General features: G+C 46.5%; 1 protein-coding gene across 1 annotated transcript in view; it reads left to right on the top strand.

Moving 5' to 3' along the window:
* Positions 1-20,392, top strand: part of LOC138284946 (baculoviral IAP repeat-containing protein 1-like) — a 579,119-nt gene that overhangs the window by 138,338 nt on the left and 420,389 nt on the right. Inside the window, exon 5 of the mRNA XM_069224297.1 lies at positions 19,722-19,773. Coding sequence (XP_069080398.1) covers positions 19,722-19,773 — 52 coding nt within the window. The remainder of the gene's footprint in view (positions 1-19,721; positions 19,774-20,392) is intronic.

Raw genomic sequence — 20,392 nt, forward strand, 5'->3', positions numbered from 1 at the left:
AACAGGCGTATGTATGCCTTTTTCAGGTCAGGTTAAAGAGTTATTGGTGATTCTTCTTACAGGTGTAGCAGCAGAAGTAGATAAAAGAATGTTCTTGAAGATGTGTGGTGGACAAGGGTCAGAAGGGCAGCCAAAAGGCCTGCTTGCTTTGGCAAAATACATAAATTCACCTTGAGATATTTGTTTGAAGGAGTGCAGGGGCTGGGTTGGTTTATTGGAGGGGATTTTAGGAAACAGGTTGGTGCTGATGGTTTTCTTTTGCTTTATATAGGAGTCCAATGTGTCTGCCTTGGTTGTGTAATGAATTGCCAGTTTGCTTGTGAAATCTTGAGTAGTGGGATAACTTCCTTCCATGCATTTAGGTTTTCGAAATTCATTGAGAATTTGATAACATTCTTTAGTTGCAGATTTAGCATTTTGGATTCTGTCTGAGTAGTACCTTTTTTAGCTTTTTTTTGATTGATGATTTGAATTTTCTTTAAATTTTCTGTAGCTCAAGTTTGTCTTGAATGTTGTTCATTTTGTGCCGGGTCCGTTGCAGCCTTCTGATTTGTTGCTTTATATTTTTTAGTTCTGTGTTTCTCCAAGGTGTCGGTTTTCTTTTGTCCTGTTTAGTTTTACTGAGTGGTATTGGGTTATCGAAAGCTTCAAGTTTTGGAACATAATTTATTGTTTCTAGATTTGTGTTGGCTCTTAGTTATGTTTCTAAATCTTTAAAATTGAGTTTGTTTCATGGTCGATGGATAGATGTATGTAAGGTGCTAAAGAGTGTGTGGATTTGTGGTGTTTTGCGTCCGAGATTACCAAATGGTGGACTGACCATGTGATTTGCATTTTGCTTTGAACGGTAACTAGTTCTGGGTTTGCAAAAATGACATCTAGGATGTGCCAAATTTTTAGGTCCCCAAGAATGCATAGGTTGGAGTATAATGTTATAAGGTTAAAGACAGTGTCTGATAAAGTGTCTGGGAATGTTGAATTGTTAGGTGAAGGTCTGGAAAGGAGGAGAAAAGTACAGGAGGAAGTTGGTGTAGGGTTGCATCTGGTGAGGAGGGCCTCTCAACCTTAAATGGAGATGTCTGTTTTACTGAGATTTATTGCTCGTTTCAATATAATAGCTTGTCCACCTCCTTTGTTGCCTGTATGGTTTTGTGTGGTAGTTTCATAGCCTGGAGGAACGGCTTCATGCAACACTGAGGCCATGTCATCTCCTAACCATGATTCTGTTATGAATACTAAGTCAGGTTGTGTGTCAGTGAGCAGTTTGTAGATGTGGTGCCTGTTTTTTTAGAGGGATCGAGCATTTATGAGCAGACAGTTTAGAAAATGGGTGTTTGTGGCATTGTCATTTTGTTTTGGAGAAAGGTGAGCAGTACATTTTGAGCTTGTAGCCGGTATGTTGTTAGTTGTGACAACTGCATGAGGGTCACAATAGTCCTGTTTTTCTATACAGTGCTCCTTGTCCAGCAAGCTTAGGAGGCATTTTGTTGGGTCTGTGTGTTTTGGTGGTGCACCTGGTGCCTGAGAATGACATGATGAGTGTAGTGCTTTTTGTAGAGTAGCCTTATTGTGTAATAGACAAGGGGATGCAAAGTTGTTAAGAGTGGCCTGTTTATTTTAGTTGCATCTGTTTAGTGTGGAAGGAGTATGGGGTGGGGGGTGGAGCATGTGGATCATAATGTAAGGCTCTAAATTGTGCAGTGGATGAGAGACAGGTACATGAATGTTGCTGTATTGGGGTGCTCGTGGTAGATGTTTGTGAAGAGTGAGAATTTAGGAGTAAAGATTGGTCAGGATTTGTATTATTTGTGTAGTCATGAGAGTGGGAGTCAGTGTGATGGAAAGTATTATGAAAGATTGCCTTATTTTGATGTGCTGATGGTTGTGGTTTTGGTTTGGTGGAATATTGAGAGGAGATATTGATGTAGTGGTTTTCTGCACATGAGTTAGTGGTGGTGAGTGGTATTAGAATATTACAGGGGGTGATGATATGTTTATGAGAAGAGTGTATAAGGTGTCTAAGAGGTGATGGGTGAGAGTTAGGGGTGTTTGTCTTAGATCAGATCACTGGAAGAGGTAATGTGTATGGTGGAGCGTAAGGATTCTATGGTTGTGTGTAGTTGGTGAAGGGAGGGGGAGGGTGTTTGTAGATGGTGTGATGGAAGTCTGAGTTTAGGTTTGGTCACGAAAAACAGGGGTCTGACAGGAACAAATAGAGGATAGTATTGATTTGTATGAACAGGGAGTGTGTGGCTGGATTGCTGAAAGTAACGTATAATGTGGTTTTGTGGGCGATGATTGGATGCGTTAGTAGTAATGGACAGAGTTGTGTTTGGTGTGAGAATGAAGGTGTCTTAATGTTGTAGTTGTGGTTGATATGTGTATAGGTGTGGTATGTGGGGTTTTGTGTTGGTTGATGAGACATTACAATCTTTATGCTGTCTGTTTGTGGTGCAGGAGTTGAATGCCTTTGCTGATATTGTGTTTGGATGTTGGAATAACGTTCTTTCTGGTAAATGAGAAAATGGGCAGCATCTCTGGCCCTAGGCCTGACCTGGCCCAAACAGGCATCTGCCCTTGTCCTCTCCGCTCCTAATCTTGATGCCCAGGCTGAGACGCCATGGGCCCTAGGCTTAAATAGCCCTATTGGCCAATAGAAACCTAGGCCCTCATTACAACCCTGGCGGTAAATCCCACTTACCACTGTGCAGAAGACCGCCAACATACCACTGCGGCCGCGGAAGTCCGCTACAGGTATTATGACCCACAGCTTGGAATCCGCCACAATACAGATCCCACACAAGTCCGCCACACCAAAGGTCAGTGAGAAACTGGCGATAACAAAACTGACACCGTCACGCCAACAAGAATACGCCCACACTATCACGACCCACAAATCAACGCGCCAGACTTTAAACCTTGGTAAACCATTGGCGGTACACACCGCCGCGCTCGAAATACACACACATATACAAAACACCACCACATTGGACAATTTGAAATACACACACCTGATACACATACACACACCACACCCACATACCCAATCCAATATAAAACACACATCCACATTACCCACAAACCCTTACTACCAGAAATGTGAAAGCAGGCCAGAGAGAGACACTACCTTAAACAACACCAGCATCCACAGACACACAACACCATCACTTACACTACATCCATGCACCTCAAACCACACACACACCAACACATCCCCTCACACATCACAACACACATCATCTCACACATCACCCACACCACATCATGACACCTCAACGACACCCCAGGTTCTCGTAGGAGGAGCTCAGGGTCATGGTGGAGGAAATTGTCTGGGTAGAGCCACAGCTATTCGGATCACAGGTGCAGCGCACCTCCATTGCAAGGAAGATGGAGCTATGGCGGAGAACAGTCAACAGGGTCAACGCAGTGGGACAGCATCCAAGAACACGGGATGACATCAGGAAGAGGTGGAACGACCTACGGGGAAGGTGCGTTCCATGGTCTCCAGACACCAGATTGCAGAACAGAGGACTGGCGGTGGACCCCCACCTCCTTCCCCACAACTAACAACATGGGAGGAGCAAGTCTTGGCAATACTGCATCCTGAGGGCCTTGCAGGAGTAGCAAGAGGACTGGACTCTGGTAAGGCAAATCTTTATTACTTTATCCCCCACCCTACCTGCATGCCATCACATACCCACACTTACCCTCACACCTATCAACCCAACAACCCACAGATACCCCACCAACACAACCCACACATCAGAAAAACAAGCCCTGCAAGTAACACCAATGCATGGACACCCATTACCAAAGCATGTCCAGTACAGATACCCACACAGAGGCCAAACCAACTATCATACAAGGACCAAGCCAAGAATGCAAGCACTGGAGTAGAGGGTCACTCGCCCATTGCACACAATGGCACACACAGATGCAATAATCATGCCTTTACACCCCTACAGGACCCCTACCCAACGTCACTGGACAGGGGGTGCCAGACATATCCAGTCCCCCCACAGAAGAGACCCACAGTGATGACAGCAGCTCTGCACAACTTGATCAAGATGACCAGCCCGGCCCATCAGGGACCTTGGGACAGTCGGTTCCCCTGACACAGTCACAAGCCACCACAGAGCCTCCCCCCTCAGGAAACACCAGCACAGCACCCACCCAGCAGGCCCATCCCTCTGTCCCCAGGACACGTCAATCAGCAGTGTGTCCACCACTACAGGGAACCCAGGCAACCCCACTAACACAGGACGATCAGGGACCTGGGGGCAGTGGCAGTGGGCACACGGTTCAGGGGACAGAGGCACAGGACAACAGGGAAGCTGGGTGGACTGCTGTGTGACAGGGGGAGGACAGGCCCAGGAAACCCACTCTCCACGAGGCACTCTCCAACATCATGGGAGCTTACCATCATTCCCAGGAGACGATGGCAACGGTACTGGCCAAGTTTCAGGAGACCCAGCGGTAGGAGGAACAGTACCTTGGGATCAGGGAGGACTTGAAGTCCATTAACAACACCCTGGTCACCATTGCAGGGGTGCTGCAAGACCTTGTCAACACCAGGAGGGACACAGTGGCACAACAAGGGGCCCCTGACACTAGCCTGGACGATGAACAGCCCTCCACCTCTGCCGCCGCTAGTGGAAAGGAGGCACCGCCACAGGAACACGACACTAGCACCCCACCCCCTGCAGATGGAGAACCACCCCGCAAACGGTCCCTGAGATCCAGGAACAAGACAGAGAACATTGCCAAGACCCCCGGCAGGAAATGAGACCCCCCTGAATGTCACCCTCCTGTACCACTTTGTCACCCTGTCCATCCTTAAACTGCCATTGCTCCTCTTCATATGCCCCTTTGGACAATGCACCTGTGAAACAAATAGACTTGACTCTGCCATGGACATTCCTCCACCGTCCCCCCAGCCCATTTTACAACCCCCTCCACTTATTTGCACAGAAATAAACACACTTCAATCACAAAACAATCTAGAGTCAGTCTGTGCTTTCACAAATGTGTAATTGCAATAACCATGGAATATAGCAATGCCAATTTACTTGTGCACATACCGATGTAACACATCTGTAGGCCAGGAGGAAATATAGCAGAGGGCACAAAGTGGGACCCACATCTGTGAAATGGAAAGGCAAAGTGACAAGTCGGGGTCCATACACTGAGTGAAAATGACAGACCTATGCTAGCTCCAACAATTGTATGAGATGTGGGAGGCAGTGACATCTTCTTACCTGTGTCTCACTGGAAGTATTGCATGATTATTTTGTTTTGGTTGTTGATATCCTCTTCTTCTGCCTCCTCTTCTTAACTCATCACAGGCTCCACAGCTGCCACAAGACCACCATCTGGCCCATCCTCCTGCAGAAAAGGCACCTGCCATCCAAAGCCAGGTTGTGCAGCATACAGCAGGCCACGATGATCTGGCACACCTTCTTTGGTTAGTAGTATAGGGAACCACCTGTCATATGGAGGCCCTGGAATCTGGCCATCAAGAGGCCGAAGGTGCATTCGATCACCCTCCTAGTTCGCCCATGTGCCTTATTGTAGCATTCCTCTGACCTTGTCCTGGGATTCCTCACTGGGGTCAGTAGCCATGACAGGTTGTGGTAACCAGAGTCACCTGCAAATATCGAGGGACAACTGTTAGACACACACTAACCCTTAGGGACAACCCCATACCCAGATACCCATTCATACTGTATTGGGTCCTTGGCCTCACCTATTAGCCACATATGGTGCCTCTGGAGTTGCCCCATCATATAAGGGATGCTGCTATTCCTCAAAATGTAAGCGTCATGCACTGAGCCAGGAAACTTGGCATTCACATGGGAGATGTACTGGTCTGCCAAACACACCATCTGCACATTCATTGAATGGTAGCTCTTCCGGTTTCTGTACACCTGTTCACTGCTGCGTGGGGGTACTAATGCCACATGTGTCCCATCAATGGCACCAATGATATTGGGGATATGTCCCAGGGCATAGAAGTCACCTTTCACTGTGGGCAAATCCTCCACCTGAGGGAACACGATGTAGCTGCGCATGTGTTTCAGCAGGGCAGACAACACTCTGGACAACATGTTAGAGAACATTGGCTGGGACATCCCTGATGCAATGGCCACTGTTGTTTGAAAGGAACCACTTGCCAGGAAATGGAGTACTGACAGAACCTGCACTAGAGGGGATATCCCTGTGGGATGGCGGATAGCTGACATCAGGTCTGGCTCCAACTGGGCACACAGTTCCTGGATTGTTGCACGATCAAGTCTGTATGTGACTATGATGTGTCTCTCTTCCATTGTTGACAGGTCCACCAGGGGTCTGTACACCGGAGGATGATGCCATCTCATCACCTGCCCCAGCAGACGTGCCCTTTGGAGGAGAACAGCGAGCAGAGAGTCAGCCAACACTGAGGTATCACAAAATGTCATTTGCAGAAATGTATTAATCCGCAATGTGCCTGTAACTGTGTGTATTCCAGGCCTAGATAGGTGTGACGCAATTATTATTAATGCCATGTGGCCCCCTGAAATGGCGTCTGCCTGACCTGTAAGGTGGGACAAGAGGATATGAGGTAACTGCGCTGGTGTTGTACACCGTCTCGGTGGGCGGTCGAAGACCGCGGCGCAATTCAGCATTGATTAACATTGGGCCCTATGGGTCCGAGGAGCCAATGACGAAGTATGCCAGCGGTGACGGTACGCACCGCCGCAGATGTAACCGCCATTTTCTGTCTGTTCAGTCACTTTATACCTGACCTTCAACAGGAGAGGACCTACACTGCAAGTGCTGCTGTGACCTGTGTCTGGAAGCGACAATGGCTCATGTGTCTGGGGAAAGGGCCCCTGCCTTCACTTCTGAGGAGTTGGAGAAACGAGTGGATGGGGTCCTCCCCCAGTACACGCAACTGTACGGTCCTCCGGACAAACAGGTGAGTACACTGTGAGCATGCTGAATGGGCAATGCCTGCTTTGAGTGGTGTGGCTGGGAGATAGATGGGGGGGGGGCGAGGCCTACATGTGCGGATGGTGAGTGTATGAGCGTCATGGCATGGGTGGGAACTGGTGGGCAATGAGTATGATGGTGCGGCCGGGTGAGTAGTGTCCTTTCCCCCTATACCATTCCTCTAGGTCAGCGCCCACCAGAAGAAGGCTATTTGGCATGACATCGCCACAGACGTCCGGACCCTGGGGGTCTACCACAGACTGAGCACCCACTACCATAAAAGATGGGAGGACCTGCACCGCTGGAGCAAGAAGACGGCGGAGGCCCAGCTGGGGATGGCCTCCCAACATGGGAGCGGTGCCCGTCACACCATGACCCCCCTGATGTTCCAGATCCTGGCGGTGGCCTATCCGGAGTTGGATGGGCACTTGAGGGCATCACACAGCCACAAGGGGGTGAGTACACTCTCATTCAGCTGACTCTGCGGGCATTACGAGGTGTCTGGGCGGGGGAAGTGGGCAGTGGGTTCCCCTAGGCCAGGGCGATCCTGGTAGGCAAGGTCCCTTGTGAGCCAGGCTATGTGGCAGCCCAACCCTACTAGTGGTATGAGCCATCTACACCTAGTCAGGCTCCTGTGACTTACAGTTGTTCAGCAATTGGGCTTAGGCCTCGTACCCCATGGGCTTGTGAAAAATCTAGGAACTATAAGTGCATGGCGTAGTGCAGAGGGCTGCTCACTGTATGTTGTGGCCGCCAACGGTAGTGGTGCTGCATGCACTGAACATGTCTTTCTTCTGTCTCCCCCCCTTTTTGTGGTCTCCCTGTTCTTGTGTGCAATAGCATCATCAGGCGGAGGAGCATTGGCACCAGAGCAGGAGGGAGCTGCATCACACTTGGCCCTGGAGGGTGAAGCAACGGAGTCTGAAGCCACCAGTGGGATGGAGGGCAAGGGGAGCTCCACGACGGGGACAGGAGCAGAGACCAGCGGTGACTCCTCTGATGGGAGCTCCCTTGCGGTGGCGGGCCCCTCTGTGCCCACCGCATCAACAGGTACAGCCGCCACCCCCCCTACCAGCACCGCCCTCCCAGCAGCCCCTCAGCGTCTGTCATGTGCCCGCTCACCCAGGAGGGTGGGCATCTCCTTCGCCCCAGGCACCTCAGACCCTGCCCCAGTCAGCCCTGCTGCCCTCAGTGAGGAGGCTATTGACCTCCTGAGATCCCTCAGTGTTGGGCAGTCTACCATTCTGAATGCAATCCAGGGTGTTGAGAGGCATTTGCAACAAACAAATGCATACCTGGAGGGCATTCATTCTGGCCAGGCAGGCCAACAGAGAGCATTTCAGGCTTCGGCCTCAGCACTGATGGCAGCCATTGTCCCTGTGTCCAGCCTCCCCCCTCCAACCTCCTCCACCCAGGGCTGCCAGTGTGCCACGTAGTGCGGGCAAGGACATTCCGCCACATGCCAAGGTGAAAAAGGTGCCCACATCCCAGGGGGAGAAGCCGAAATTACCAGCCACCAAGAGGTCAGGGAAAACGAAAGGGGATAGTGGCAAGACAACTGCGCCACCATCAAAGGTTGGGAAGGGCCAAAAACAGAAGGGCAGGTCAGGAGAGGGCATGGTGGCACAGACTCAGGGACCAGTGTCACACCTTCTGTCCACGTCCACGCTAACCTGTACAGCAGCGAACACCGCCACCTGCACCGCCACCTGCACCGCCCCCGGCACGTCTACAGCCGCTGCGACAGTCCCCAGCCTCTTCCCCGGTGGGCAGACGTCCGATGCTGCAGGAGACATCCTGCTTTCTCCTTCAGCAGGTGCTGACACATGCCCCGCCCTCAGCCCCGCCGCCACAGACCCCGCCGCCAGCACCGCCGCAAGCACCACCAGCAACCCCGCGACGTCCTCGGACAGTGGCACCACTGCTAACATGCCTACCATCCCCAGTGGTCAGTGGTCCGAGGCTGGTTGTGAGTTCCAGGACCCTGGGCAGCTTCCATGAAGCATTACTGTCATCACTGTTGGCACCTGCAGGTGGAATGCGAAGCCACACCAGTGTGGGGTATGTCGCTGCCTCCATGGCGTATCATGCTACCTGTACCTCGCCAATGTCGTGCCACGCACACCCAGGTGAGTGAATTGTACCGGCCACACTGCACATGGAGCACTCTGGGCACCAGGCCCACTCCAGAACCAGTGGAGAATGATATCCACTACCTCAGTCTTTGGCAGGATGAAGCACTGTGGGCACAAGGCCCCCTCCAGAACCAGTGGAGAATGACATCCACTACCTCAGTCCTTGGCAGGATGAAGCACTTTGGGCACCAGGCCCCCTCCAGAACCATTGGAGACTGTTATCCACTTGAGAGACTGTGGCTTTGCACTCCCCAGGGTAAAGCAGTGGGCAAACCACCCACTGGAGAGACTTGAGAGACTGTGGCTTTACACTCCCCAGGATAAAGCAGTGGGCAAACCACCCACTGGAGAGACTTGAGAGACTGTGGCTTTGCACTCCCCAGGATACAGCAATGGGTATGGAGCCCCCTCGTGCAGCAGTGGTGTTGTGCGTTCATCTGGCTGAGGTGCCCCCCCTTCCCCTGAGGTGCCTGTTTCATTTCGATCTGATGTCCCTCCAGTGTTCTCTCCATTTCCAGTCAGGTATCTAGTGTGGGCTTCGCCCATGCATTTGGGGCCCAGTGGTCCACGGACAATGATTGGTGCACTATCCGGACTTGTGTAGTTGGTGTACATAATTGTATTTACTGTATTTTTAACTTTGATAATGAGATTTCACATGATTACATTTGTTCAAATCATTTCCTTTTGTCCTTGCATTTTTCCAGGGGGTGGGGGGTGTATGTGTAATGTTGCTGCATGTATTTGTGTGTATGGTGTTGTGGGTGAGGGTGGGGGTGGGGGTGTTGCGTGTGTGTGTGTCTCTTTTCCCTTCCCCCTCCCTTGTGTTGTAGGTGCAGTAAGCACCGTGGTTGTAGCCGCTGTCTTTAGTGCTCCTGATAGAAGAGAAGGAAGACCAGCATCAGCAGTATCTGCAATTCGGGCTCCATGGCGTCCTGGTTCCTCATGGGGTGTGGAGAAGTGAGTGTTTTCCCTTCTGTGTACTGTTTCCGCCTTGTTTTTGTTCGCGTTAGTTCTGCCCCGGAAAAGGTGGCGGATAGGCCTGTTGTCATAGGGTGGGCAGTACATTGTCTTCCGCCTGTCTGTTGGCGGTTACTGCTGCGGTGTTTGTTTCTACCGCCGGTGGCGGTCGGAGTGTTAAAGTGGCTGTCTATGTTGGTGGTTTCCGCCATGGTCATGATTCCATTTTTTTTCCCACCGGACTGTTTGCGGTATTACCGCCGCTTTAACACCGGCCGCCAGGGTTGTAATGAGGGCCCTAGTCTTTAACCCTAACCAATCAGATTTTTAACCCTAGAACCAATGGGAAACCTAGCCCTATTAACCAATCACACCCCTAATCCTGACTACCAATCACAAAAGTAACCCTAAAATCTCAGTTCTATAGGAACCCTAGCCCTAGTACCAATCACAATAGAAAACCTAAAACCACGGACCAATAGGAACTCTAGCCCTAGTACCAATCACAATAGAAGCCCTACTCCTTAAGCAAATAGAAATACTAACCCCAGCAACCAATTACAACAACATATGCAACAACCAATAGAAACTTTTATAAGGGCTAAGTTAACTTATGCCCAAGCCCCTGTGGAATGGAGGAGGGAGGTGCTCCTCTATTCAGAATCTCCTTGGATACAGAAGACAGAATTCACACTTCCAAGCTATCAGTCTACTTTCCAGTTAAGGGACAGATTGAAAACTTACTGAAATACAACTTGCAGCACACTCGGATATTTGGCATTTTCAAGGCAAAAACAAGTGGTGCAGACACTTTCTGAAAACTGTTTGAATCACAGAGCAGATTAATCATTCTCTTATAAACACTCTGGTTAGCCACTGAGGTGTATGTAGTGTTTTTCTTTTCAAATTGGAGTGGTGGGGTGGCTTTATGCAGTCTTTTGTCACAAACTAGGAGGGAAATTTCAAACAGTCATGGGTAAAAAAAACCTGCAGTTTGCAATCACCATGCTGGCTGAAACACAGGGAGCCTACTGTAAATAGGCCCGGGTAGCAGTACAAACACTTTTTACCAATTAACAAGAATTCCCAGAAGGTCTGGGGCTCTTACCAGTCTCCTATCATTCCTTGATGACTGGGCTGTATTGGGGCACAGAGAAAGCTGGGCTGTTTGATTGGCGCGAATAATTATTTACAAATAGAGATTAAGAAAACAGCTTTTACACAAGAAGGGCATTGTTCTAAATCTTGTTCTAGTATGACAAAACTGTAATTGAATAAATTATGAATTAGTGAGATGCAAGAACAATATGTGAATCTATAAATTAAAATGTTAGCTTTAATTTCCCAATCAGTCGTGCTCCATAAGCTTTGTGCTTTTTTGTATTTGCATCCAATTTTCAATACATATTGTCAATTTTCTACCCACTTCCCATTGGCAATCCTACACTTACATTTGAAAAGTTTATTTAAATTAGCTTAGTTCTATGCACTCTGAGGAGAACTCTGCATGTGAAAGGTGAGATCAGCCTAGGCCTACAGTTACACCCTTAACTTTGTGAATTGCACATATGAGTCCATAAAGTAGTACTACAGAAGAACACATACATGTTTTATTTTGAACACAAACGGTTTTATGGAATGAATTATGGTGACAGCTTGATCAATTGTGATCTTGAGCCTCATTATGGCTTTGGCAGTCCGACCGTTGGACCGCCAGAGCCGGGGGTTGAGGCTGCCATTATGCCAGTGGTGTCACCCCCCATCATATTATGATGTTTCCACCGGGTTGACCAGCGGAAACATCGTATTACGACGTTTCCGCTGGTCAGCCCGGCAGAAACAGTGAAGCAGCATCGGCCTCGGAAGCCAATGCCATTGCACACCTGCACCCTCGGAATGGGCACTGTCTGTATGGCAGACAATGCGCATTTTGAAAGTGCTGGCATGGGAGCCCCTACACTGCCCATATACAAGAACGCCTTTGTAATACATAGACAATCTGATTGGTCTTTAAAATACAATTGTAACAGATTATACATTGGGACATACAGCAACTTGCGTCCATTTGCTTGTCTGGTGTCAAATACACTGACGATTTCTACTGGAATACATGTGGGTGTCAAATGAAGTCACATTCCTGATAAATTTGCATTTCAATATATTAAATAGTTTAAGGCTTTTTTAAAAATAAGCTGATTCTCAAAAGATACTGTATTCTGTTAATTACATCTTTGCAAAAAAAGAACACTTTACATTTACTTAATTCTCTATCTCTTGTGAATAAATGTACAGTGTATACAAGGAAAAGGAAAGACTGCATTTAGGGCGAGTGGGGATGGCTCCAAAGTGAGCCCAGTGATCTCAAGTACAACTCCACCAGCTCTCACTCTGTAAATCCCTGCAGACATCATGGCCTGCTGCCCCACCTTCTGTATAAATGCTCAGCCAGTCCTCTATCTCTTTCAGAATACAACCCAGCCAGCTCAAACATCTGCATAAACCATAACCAGTTCCTTCACTTTCTGCATACACCCAGTCAGTTTCAGCGTTTTCACTTTTCTGTCTTCTGTCATCTTCCATCTACAAGCAGCCAGCTCTCTCATTTTCTGTGTATACCCCGGCCAACTTCCTCACTTTACATTCAGCTCCCACCCCTTCTCTATCCATCTCAGTGAGCTCCCTCACTTTTTGTATACTTCCCAGTCATCTCTCTGAACTTCTTTATTCACTTCGCCAGCTTCCTCTTTTTGTGGATACACCCCAGCCATCTCTCTCTTTCTCAATGCACCCATGCCAGCTCCCTCATTTTTAGTCTACACCCCAGCCTGTACCCGCATTCACTGTTCACCCACTGCAAACACCTTCTTTTATGTAGACATACCAGCCAATCGTTCACATTTTACATACAGCTCAGCAAAGTCCCTCAGTTTTTACATATGCCTTAGCCAGCTCCCTAAAATTCTGTATACACCTAAATGAGCTTCATTACTTGTCAATACATCCAAGCTAGCCCCCTTTCTGTGTTCACCCATCCCCAATCTCTCACTTTCATTCATATCAACAACCTCTCTCCCATCTTTTTATACCCCAACCCATGTTTTCATTTTCTGTTTACGTCCCATCCAATTACATCACTTTCTGTATACATTTCAGTCAACTCCTTTGTGTGCTACCATCTGTATTCTGATAACTTCTTCACTCATTAATTGCTGTATGCAGCAAACTCCTTGACTTATTGATCACCGCATAGATCCCAACCAGCTCCCTCAATGATCCCTACATAGACCTCGCTGATTGCTGTATAGACCTCAGACAAATGCCTCAATGATTCCTATATGACACCAGCCAGCTGCTTCACTGACTCCTTTATACACCTCACTGATTTCTGCACTGACCTCAACCACATCCCTTCCTCACTGATCCCTGATCCCCCAGACAGCTCCATGACCTTGATCCATGCATAGACTTTAGCCAGCCACCTTATTCAGTGATTTCTGTGTAGATATCACCAATCCCTCACTCATCGATCCCAGTTAAGTTCTCAGTTACCTTCCTCGCTCACGGACCCATCTAGATGAGACAGCACCCTCACTTATAGGTCCCGGTATAGACTTCAGTCAGCTCCATCATTTGTTAATCTCTTTATGGACCTTAATCAGCTCTCTAATTTATTGATCTCGCATAGACCACAACGCATACATGTAAATAAATGGCTTTGTGAATTGTCCCAAGTGTATCTGTTCCCCTTGTACTTTCAATGGCACTTGACAAAAGTGTGAAGATAATATATAGAGAATTAAAGAATCTCTTGCACAGAACTCCTTAGAAGTTCAGTTTCAAAGCTACTAAGAATTCAGGAATGTGCACTTAGACTAACTTCAAAGAGAATCCTGTACAGAGGTGCTTAAAGCCCTCCAGTAGTCATGATTAGACACGGCAGTTCTGTCAAATGCAAAAAGAACAGATGACGGACGGAATTCTGAACAATGTCAAACATTCACCTCAGTCACAGATCTGGGCCTCAATCCATAGTTGTTTTGTTCGCCACATCATTCCAGTTTGGACCCCGCCATATGCAAATCAGTCTTGACCCTTCTCCCCATGGCAACAGTTCTGCCTAAACAGCTGAGCCAGGTCGTCCCTGGACCAAAAACAAGCATCCTGGGACTGGTTTTGGGGTATCACCCTTCATCAGCCAGGCTATGAAACACATCACCACACTACTCAAACTGACCTTGAATACATTTCAGAAAAAATATCACTAGTGATCATCAACACTCACTCAGCTCTTTATCCTTTCCAACTCACTAAATAACAGTGAAATTCTGCCGATGTTTAGCTTCCAGTAAAAAATATATTAAAAATATATTAATTGAGGTTTTGAACAGCTGAATATATGTACGTGGGTGAGCCCTGAAATATGTTTGAAATATGTTCAAACAACTTTAAAAATTCACTGAAAAAACAAAAGTTATAGAAACACTTCAGTTATTTATGTTATATTATGATCTCCCCTTACTTTAAAAAAACAGCAATTCAATGAAAAAAACACAAAAGTTAAGGTGATAGGTAGTAAATTAGATTAAAATTAATGTTTAAAAACAAAAAAAAACACTGAAATTCACCAATTAAAGTTCAGTGAGGTACCTACAACTTGCACCCCTGCATGTACTGTGTGGTAAAGGAAGATGCTGTTACACCTTTCTGTTGTGTGTACAGGGAAATGTTTATTTGAGCTACAGTCTTGAGTGGTCGCTGCCTTGCTGGCCAGGAACAGCTGACCAACTCGGAACGCTCCCACTTTAAACAAACACGTAGAACCTCAAGCAGGTTCTATTGCAATGAATGCACGAAGCAAAGGCCTTTACAACACACTGTTTTTGGCCTCACATATTACATCACTCATTCTCTGATTTTCAGTTTTTCTGTATGTTTCCACGATTTTCTGACTTTTTCTAGCTGGTACATTCTTTAATTGTTCTGTGCATCGCGTATGTTTGGCTTTATAGGATGCAACGTAATTTTTCATAATGTTTTGCTGTATGTCTGGCTTCTATTTCAATAAAACGCAATTGAAACCCCTGCTATTCACTGTTCGGATATAAAAGTTGTGAAAAAAACATAAAACATACGTTTTGCACAGTGCGCGGTGCTATGGTGGATGATGATATAGCACTCTTGCCCTGGTCTTTGGAGACCTGTCGGAGATGGTGGAATGATTGCCCATAGGTTACAATATCCGCCACATTGGTATACCCTGGCCAAGACCAACCTCCTCTGCGTCTCACAGGCCAATGCGCAGCCTCGGCTGAGGGAGACTTCTCAGCACTGTGGGCGCTGAGACTAGGGTGAACACCCGCCCGTAAATTTCACCGACCGTCCGTCCGTAATGGGAGGGAGCTGGGCTGTCACCCTGTAAAAAGACCCAGAGTTCTCTAACATTCACTACAGGGCCCCCCGGGCTCGGACTCCTGCTGTGAGCTCAAGGGCCTGCAGCAGCCCCTCCCCGGCCTGGCATAGGCTTCTATCAGCCCATTTTCATTCTGTTTGGCCCATTATTGCACACAGAGTGATAATGGGCCTGAGTTACAGCATTTGTTGGGCCTCCTCCTGCCCCAGTTTAGGACATGGCATTCTGCTTTTATTCAGGAGCTGATGCCACCACACTAGGCCCAAAGTCTGGGGAGGTGGAGAGGTGTAGTTGCATTTTGAAACTACTTACACGATTAAAGCACAGGCATCAGATTGAGTGACAGTATTTTATAGGTCATAATAAAAACGTCGGTTTTAACTTTGGTGATTAGTGTATGTGTCTGAGAGATCTGAGTTTTGTCTGAGTTTTGACTCACCATAAAGTAGCACAGAGGTGTAGTGTGCCTCAGGCATAGCACAATCTGTGACATGAAGTTAAAAGAATTGTTTTCTTTTATGTAGACAGCAAAGTGGGTTATTGTTTTTGTCACTGGGACACCTTTGATAATTGCAGTTTGTAAGGTACAATCCACAGTGAGCTATGAACCGAAATCAAACAGCATCATGGAAAATGCAAGGGCTGGGTTTACATCCTTTGCTGTTTTATTTTAATCTTTCATTAGTCTAAGATTGCTAAATAGGATTCCTTTTGATAATAATATTTACGTATTAGTCAAAATATCTCCAATCACTGTTATGTTTTAAATCCTGAGTATGTAATTCTCCAGACTAAGTACTCTTAACATATAATGCCCATCAGTATAAGTGACATGTGACTCATACACTTTGTGGTCCTTTTTTCTTAAGCAGGGACACTGGAATTATACGTCAGAGGAGAGCCAAATTATGCAGCAGAGTTGAGTAAATTATGTGTCAAGAAAAGGCAAATTATGCGGTGTAATGTGGCACATTTTGAGACAGTATTACTTAATTATTTTGTCATTTTTAAACTTGTTAACACACTCTGGACATTGGTTGCGCCCTTTTAGTACCAATGTAATACCCAAATATAGCAGTAGGTAACAGAAAGGTGGCCAGTCCTGCTCTGTAAAGTGTCTTCCACTGCAGCGAAACATGTGCTGCTGCGTTTTTAGTTACATTTGAACCATTTGAGTTAAATCTACAGAATATGCAGCAGATGATGGATTATGTGGCAAATGCAGCAAATCTATAATAATACAAAAATTGCAGCAGTCTCAGAAATGCATAATTCCAGTGGCTCAGGTCTCAAGTAACGTTTCCTTTGCATTGACTTACAAATGTATACAAGTCATTTTGTCTGCATAATATGTGTGTGGTATAATGCATCATTTCCCTCATTTTTCACACTCTCGATTGTGGATGACTGGTGGGATGTCATAGTCTATGAATAGAGGGATTCAATTTTATTATAATCAGGGTTTTCTTGAAGTTTTTATTTTAAAATTTCCCGTTTATGGAGAACGAAGAGCATACATAACATGACCAAATGTTCTAATCCCAGCATCTTATAGTGCCACAATGTAACCTGCTGGACAAAGGCTCCGGGCTGGAGCCTTGGATGGATTTCTCCCTCATTCTTTGAAACATTGCCTTTTTTAAACAAGCACTGATTTTATGCCTGTATGTATCCATATGTTGTGTCACAAGTGCAAAACTATCCAAAAGGCAGCTAGTTCCAAGATAAAATTTAAGTATGGACACTTGAGTCGTATTATTGAGGGGCATACTTACTAACATTTCATGCAACACAGAGCAGTAAGTGAAGTTGCTGCGCTGCATGAATGGGAAAGAGCACAGCAGCACCAGATTTTCAAGGATATGGTGCATTGGAATTGAAGTTCCAAAGTACAAAGTGAAACCTCACATCATTTCACTCCCTATTCAAGCACTTCTCTCTCAGTTCCCTTTTCTCTATCTCTTCCCTACTGTCCTCTACCTAGCCATTCGTCTCGGTTCCCTCTACCTCGTCTTTTATATGCCCCCTCTACCTTTTTCTTCTGTTTTTAACCTTCTCTCTGTCATCCTCAGCATCTCTCTGTATCTGCTTTCCTACTCTCATTGTTCCTTCCATCTGTCTCTCCTTCTCTGTATATTGCCCTAGTTCCTTTCTCACCATCATTTCCTTTTTTTTCACTTTCTACTACTGCTACCTTCTGTGAACTCTAAGTCTGTGTTCAGCAACTAAGATCTTCTGGCATGATCATTCATGGTACTGGGGTAGAATTGTGAAACCTACCTCTTATGTCGACTGTCATATTCTGCTTGGAGTGCATATGTTTACTAGTTTTTTGTCTTTAAATCTGTCCAGCTGTTTGTGAATGTTTGCTCAACACTCCAAGGTTTAATACAAACTAAAGAACATAAACCTGTCTTGTCTTGGACTTCTGTCATCTATTTATTTTATAATTGCGCAATGTCCTCAAATATGTCTGTAAAAATGACCTATTGTCCTGAACTTTTGTCCTGAATTTTGACTCTTTTCCTAAATTTTTACTGTCACTGTCCAAAATTTGCCTTCCTGCCAGGTGGTCACCCTAGCTGCCTTCCTGCCAGGTGGTCACCCTAGCTGAGACTCACAGACCCTCTGTAAACACAAGGCCTGTTTTATGCTCTCTCACTGAGAGCGAAGGCTACAGACTTTGGCTCTGGAGGAGGGAGAAACCAGAGGAGATAGGGGAAGGTGCCAGGCTGGCAGGTGTTTTATGTTTTTTTTAAAAGGTGGGGAGGGAGGCAGGGCCAGCTTTAGGGCGGAGCGAGCGGTGCGGCCGCACTTGGTGCTGGCCTGGTTTGGGGGGGCGCTGATCTCAGGGGGGGCGCTGTGTTTAGCAATAACTTACTAAACATGCGATTTAAAAGCACCTGCTGAAAAGTTCCTGGTGCGTCCAGTCTTCAGGAAACAAAATGCCAAGATACCTCTTGTGATTAATGTTCCTGCCAGGGAGAGAGATGAGAGTTTTGTCGAGTGGCAGCTTTGACTCACCATAAAGAAGCATAGATGGTTAATATTCCTGCTGCAAAGAACAGAACTATATTTTATGTGGATAGCTGAGTGGATTAGTAAAGCCAACCTTTACGAGCGCTTTAAAACACATGACTGTTTGTGAAACAGGAGATATGGAGAGATGGAGAGATGAGGGCACATTTGCTGGATGGTAGTGAGTGAATCTGAGGAAGTGGTCCTGGGGTGGGGGGGGGGACAAAAAAGACTGTCACACAGGGCGTCACCAGTGCTAAAGCTGGCCCTGGAGGGGAGGGTATTACTGACGAAGATGGGGAGGCTTGCAGAACACCTAGTATTATTTTCTGTTTTCAGATGTATTAAAAGAAATGGAAAATGGCCAGAAGGACTGGGTGTTTGGTGCAGGACACCTGGTTTTGTGTGCTGTAATAATTGAATTCTGGCACACAAGGAAGACTAGGGAAGGACAATTTGTGAGAAGCTGTCCCAGGACTTTCCTTTGCCTACATACATGAACCATGTAATCAACTTGCAGAGGGTGCTCGTGCAGGAGCTATACATTAAATTGTAGATAGTTACCTCCCAATAAGGGAAAGAATTCCACCTTGGGGTTTCACGTGAGATTGTAAACAACTCAAGCTTTGCTCTCTTCTTTTGCCACTTGCACACCCCATAGTGGAAAACTGAGTTATTCATGGCTTTTCAGCGCTAATTCTGTATGTCCCTACACACAGTCTGTCCAAAACTGTGTTTGTTGTTAATACATACCAAGAATGAGGGACCACCACAACATGTGTAATCTACTGCAATTAATATAAATCTGTGCAGAATATGGATTCTTGCCCGCAGTGGCGTAGCGTGGCTTGTCAGCACCCGGGGCAAGGCAAGTAATTTGCGCCCCCTAACCCGGGACAAGGCAAGTAATTTGCGCCCCCTAACCCGTGGATTTTAGCACTCGAGTCTCTTCCAAGATGTTGCGCCCGGTGCGGCCGGCCCCCCCTGCACCCCCCATGCTACGCCACTGCTTGCCCGACAGATATAGTAAACACTGGATGCAGTAGAGTTAGCATATGTTATCTTATTTTCGTTTTAGCTGAATTCTGTTTTCACAGCCTTATAAAATAGAGCTAGAATAGAACTATACAGTAGCAACATATGAATTTGTACCACTAATGAACTTCACCACACATTTTACCTTTTTTATGTTTGGTAATTGTACATTTTATTGTCATCTTTTACAGGGCAAAGACTTCATTTCAAGGCAAGCAGAACGTTTGCTTCCAAGAAAAACAGGTGCTTTAAATAATAACCCTTAGGTAGTAGTTCAGTTGTCGAATTCAAACACTTAACAGTGGCGTTGCTCTGACTGAAATGTATTATCAAAGCTCTTATGTTAAATGTATTTTCTTTACTCATAATAAAACGTAAAATCTCGTTCATATAACATAACACTGTAATGAAAACGTAGGACTGCAAATGTGTCTGCATTTTTTGTTTGAAGTCATTTTATATAATTTACACTAGAATATTCTCTCTCGAAACTCTATGCCTAGGACTAGCGCTGCAGAGCATACTTACCAATCGATACAAGTGTAGGTAACTTAAGGTTGATAAAGGGTGGCAGGAGAAATGATAATTAAGTCAGCGTATTGTGAGGTACTGTATATATTAGCACCAAGCAAAGTTGGCCAACATCTGGAGTCAGTCGCTTGGGAGGGATGAGTGCTAGGGTCAGTGGTAAAAGGTGGGGGAGGGGCCAGCACATGAAGGAAGCAGTCAGCAGAGGTCGGGGTCAGTGGTGGTAGTGCTCGGTAGGGTTTGTGAATGATGTGTGCTGGTAAGTGAGAGAGAGATTTGTCCTGGAGTGATGGGCAGGGCCAGTGTGTGTGGCCTTCGGATACTGGTCACGTGG

This window comes from Pleurodeles waltl, chromosome 1_1 (assembly GCF_031143425.1).
Source record: "Pleurodeles waltl isolate 20211129_DDA chromosome 1_1, aPleWal1.hap1.20221129, whole genome shotgun sequence".
In the NCBI taxonomy this organism is placed as follows: domain Eukaryota; kingdom Metazoa; phylum Chordata; class Amphibia; order Caudata; family Salamandridae; genus Pleurodeles; species Pleurodeles waltl.